Source organism: Pinus tabuliformis, chromosome 4_1 (assembly GCF_031772625.1).
Source record: "Pinus tabuliformis cultivar Carrire ecotype Pingquan chromosome 4_1, CPIR1, whole genome shotgun sequence".
NCBI classification, from domain to species: domain Eukaryota; kingdom Viridiplantae; phylum Streptophyta; class Pinopsida; order Pinales; family Pinaceae; genus Pinus; species Pinus tabuliformis.
The window spans coordinates 169,276,057-169,280,692 of NC_142303.1; the positions used below are offsets into that span (position 1 = coordinate 169,276,057).

The 4,636-nt window shown below is 36.1% G+C and overlaps 1 protein-coding gene across 1 annotated transcript; it reads right to left on the reverse strand.

Annotated features, from left to right (window-relative positions):
- Window positions 1-302: 302 nt before the first annotated feature.
- On the reverse strand, window positions 303-4,287 carry LOC149174715 (cysteine-rich receptor-like protein kinase 8). The gene is made up of 6 exons (XM_089420942.1): window positions 3,351-4,287; window positions 2,053-2,192; window positions 1,667-1,877; window positions 1,322-1,556; window positions 800-950; window positions 303-626 (listed from the first exon to the last, which is right to left on the reverse strand). Exons 1-6 carry the CDS (start codon window positions 4,285-4,287, stop codon window positions 303-305), a joined length of 1,998 nt encoding a protein of 665 aa, XP_089277068.1.
- Window positions 4,288-4,636: the final 349 nt, after the last annotated feature.

Below are 4,636 nucleotides of genomic sequence, written 5' to 3' on the forward strand. Positions count from 1 at the left end.
AAAGTCATGTTCTACCGTAGACAACACAAAATGAGTCTTGTTCTAGAAATATAGACAACATAAAATGAAAGACTCTGAAATATCAGAAACCTCAAAAACCACAGCACAGAATTTTGCAATCAATTTTACCAAAATTAAATCCATCACATTACTCACATTCCCTATCGTCCATTTAAAAATAAATTCATCACTATATTCCATAGTTGAACATAGTATAATAAAGTAGTGCTATCTCTGCCATGGTTGAATATACTGTCACAACATTACTGAAATCTGTCTCTTAAATCACTGCATATTTACCATTACCTGGGCTCCAATTCAGTAATGGAATCAGTGGCGTTAGAAGCAGACGCAGACGCGGGAGTGAACCCATAACGGGTAGACTCGGTATTTGGGGAAACATGAGAACTCACAAATGCAGGCTTTGTGGGATCTGGGATCTCCATAACGGAATCGGTTGAGAGCATCGAAGTAACTGTCGACATTGGTGGACGAAGTGACGATTCGGCCTGTATACACAAAAGACCAACCTGAGCGCATCTCACCGCTTGCTTTTCATCGCACGTTTCAATAATTGCTCCATCAATTATCCCCACAATGTTTCCTGCTTCATATGACTTCCATACCTGCATAATCACAGAGGCTTCGTCATTCTTATAAGATATATGCACAGTGGACAACACATCCTCAATATCGTCATGGGTATCCCTGATAGGTTTGCACATGAACTGAATAGCATGGTCTTAACTTAATTAAGGTAGATATGCCAGTTGGGAATAAAAGGGAAATTGTATCTTACCCATCCCAAAAGAATCTGCATTTCAGGTGGCAAATTGTAATCAGTGTTCTTTCTTCCTGTGATAATTTCGAGGACAAGAACGCCAAAACTATAAACATCAGTTTTTACAGATACTTGCCCCAACATAGCATACTCTGGTGGCATATAACCGCTGCATATACAGAGTACAATGTCAAATATCATAAATTAAGGCAAAAATTTAGAAATAGGAAATGATAAGTTATTTGAAAAGGAAGCATAGTCGCAACCAAGATTGTCAATCCATCTCCAGATCATAAAAAAAGCTTAATCAAGAATGCAAAACCCCACCTTTTTTTGAATATCATAAATTAAGGCAAAAATTTAGAAATGGGAGATGATAAATCCCCAAATCATAAAAACGCATAACCAAGATTGCAAAACCCCATTTTCCAACCAAAAAAAGGGTATAAATACAATTACAATATTGTCAATCCTATTGAAGTAAAATGAGCAGAGTAAAACATCTGCATTAACAGAGTAATGATGGTATTGAAATCTCACTACGTTCCGACAACTCTTGTGCTGATGTGAGTTTGGCCATCAGGAAAAAGTCTTGCTAAGCCGAAATCTGCTATCTTAGGGTTCAGTTCCTCGTCCAACAACACATTGCTTGCTTTAACATCCCGATGAATAATGCGCGGTCTCGAGTCCTGATGAAGATAGAGAAGCCCACGAGCTACTCCCATTATTATATTGTAACGCTTCCCCCAATCAAGCTGGTTGCGTTTGTTTGGGTCTGTATCGGTGCATGACATTAATTAATTTGGCATAATCTGAATATCCTTGTTGAAACAGTGATAATTTTAATTTTCTGTCTACTTTCATAATAACATGGAAGCCACTTACCGAATAAGATTTGATCAAGGCTCTTATTGGGTAAGTATTCATAGACAAGCAATCTTTCTGATCCCTCTACGCAGCAGCCCAGTAGGCATACAAGATTTCGATGTTGAATTTCGGCTCCAAGTTTAACTTCATTTAAAAACTCTTTTCTTCCTTGCATAGATGTGAAGGACAGTTTTTTCACGGCTATTTCTTTTCCATCTGGTGTAGTTCCCTACACAAAAGATCGGTATAAAAGTTTGGTAAATTATTAAGCTTAATTGTCTTTCCCCAATATATTGTTTTCAAGCTGCTAATCTACAGTCAATTGTGCGAAGAGAAGAGCCTGAATATCACTCTATTTTAAGATAGTAAATATCATTACTGGAAGCTTACTTAACCCAGCTTACCTTGTACACGGGGCCAAATCCTCCTTCTCCAAGCTTGTTCTGATTATCAAAATTTTTAGTGGAAGCTAGTAATGTTTCCATAGTAAATATTATGTGTCTATTATTATTGAGGAGTACGAGTTCTTCACCTTCATCATCATCTGTATTATGAAAATATAAAATATAAATATAAAATTATATTGAACATAGTATACTTGTCTTATCTAAAGACCCAGTCTGCAATTCAACTATTAAAACCTCAAATAACTCAAATCTTCAATCAAGACACTCACACATACACATCTAAAGCCCGGTGTAATCATATATAAAGTGCCAGAGGACACTGGGCACTTTTTACCACTTTTGCTGGGAAGGAGGAAGGGGCACAAACAGTCTGGCAGAAGTTATTGTATTATGGGGGACATTATTATGTGTAAAATGGTTGGGTATTGAGATTTTAAAGATTAATTTGGACTTAAATACTGTTATAGAATGGGTACATAGATTTTTTCAATTTAATCCATACATTCTTACTGCATGGATGAGGGGCATCGGGATTTTGGTTTCTGGAGCAGAGCTTTCATCAAATCACATACAAGCATGTGTACCATGAACAGAATGGGATTGCAGACATGTTAAAAAAGGAATTGCAGCAGAAATAAGTATAATTCACTTTTATGCATATCAACAGGGTTCAATAGTAAATAATTTCTGTATAAGTTGTATAATGGTTTTGTATAAGTTGTAATGATTTTTATTGAACTTAGGACAGAAATACTACAAAAACAATGAGAAAAATTATACATACAAGCATGTGTACCATGAACAGAATGAGATTGCAGACATGTTGTTAAAAAAGGAATTGCAGCAGAAATAAGTATAATTCACTTTTATGCATATCAACAGGGTTCAATAGTAAATAATTTCTGTATAAGTTGTATAATGGTTTTGTATAAGTTGTAATGATTTTTATTGAACTTATGACAGAAATACTACAAAAACAATGAGAAAAATTATACTAATAGATATTCAAGTGGAATCATAAATAAATTTTAGGAAATATGATATATAAATAAAATTTTGTATTAAGTGGAATCATAAATAAATGTTAAGAAATATGATATATAAATAAAATTTTGTACTTAGCTAAAATATAATGATAAATCTGTGACAAAACAAATCAGAAACAATTCATTGTAATCACTTTTATTTATGAAAGATGATGTATTTTTTTCGACTGGGAAAAAAATACGAAGTGCGAGAAGGCGAAGCTACCAAACCCCAGGTTTAGATGGGTTACGGATATGTGCTACCTTTACCTTCGTTACCGCTTCTCAATTTGGCAAACTTCATTCTTCTCCAAGTTGCGAATAGGCACAGGGTTAACATGAGAACCAAGCCACCCACAACCCCTAAAATTATGGGTGTTTTCTTTGAAGCCTTCATCCCTCTACCGTTGAAGAAAGTATGTGGTGGTGTAAGCACACTTAGATTAATGAAAGGATGCATTTCATAACGAACTATGCAGCTTTGACTCCAATACTGAACTCCTGCATATACAGAGGATGTGAATATGACATGGATTGCGTATGACAGACATGTTGTGCAGTCTTTACTGGATATATCTCTAGTGCACTGGACCAGGCCGTAAATATTTTGAGGCGACGAGTATGTAGTACTGAAAGCAGATCGTTTCGTTTCAAGTGCTGCTGCAGCTGATAATTTGTTTAAGAAATCTTTAACATCCGCCTCAAAGCTTTTATTTGGAAAATAGACAGCGTTGTCCCCCCCGAAGTCCTCAGTGAAAATGGACCCTAAACTTTTGTTCATTTTTCCGATGAAATTGTAGTTTTCATAGCGTAAGAAGCATTGAAAAGGCCAGATACTACCTCCAGTCGAATTCAAACATAATTGTTTAAGAGTAGACGTTGCATTTTGTGAACAATTGTAGCATTGGTCGACTGTCATGTCTTCTCTGCATTGGAGGAGGGCATATACTTTGTCAGGACTTTGGCCATACACAGAGATGTTAAACCCTGTTTGCTTCGTGCGTTGAACAAGCCTAGCAAACACTATATTCAGATTGCTCTCAAACGTACTCCCTTTCGTATATTCAGAGCTGCCAGTGCAGTTATATGTGGGCGTCCCTGTGTCTGCGTTGCAAATCTGTCCATGAAGTGTAATATTAACAACAACAATAATTATACCGATAATGAGAGAGGATGCAGAATCTCTTCCATGGATGCTGAATGCCATCGCACAATGGAGAACCTGCACTGCACAGACATACCAAAACTTTACTCTCTATATGAACGATATCATGTCGCATAAACAGAGACTTATATTTATCAATGTTCATTAATGTTTAGTTTCACATCTCTTTTAGGTGGTTGATCACATGTAATGCGTTGATTTGGTATTTGATAAGGAGGTTTTTGATAAAATTTAATATTTTATTTTATTTAATACTTGTGTATTAAATGGTGGTGTTAACACCCAGGTTGTTCCCTATGACTCCCAAGGGAATACGGCCGCGGTAACCACTAACCAATCTTTGGATAACTGTTTCTAGCCAAACTGTGATCAGAGAGGGCTCTCTCTTTAT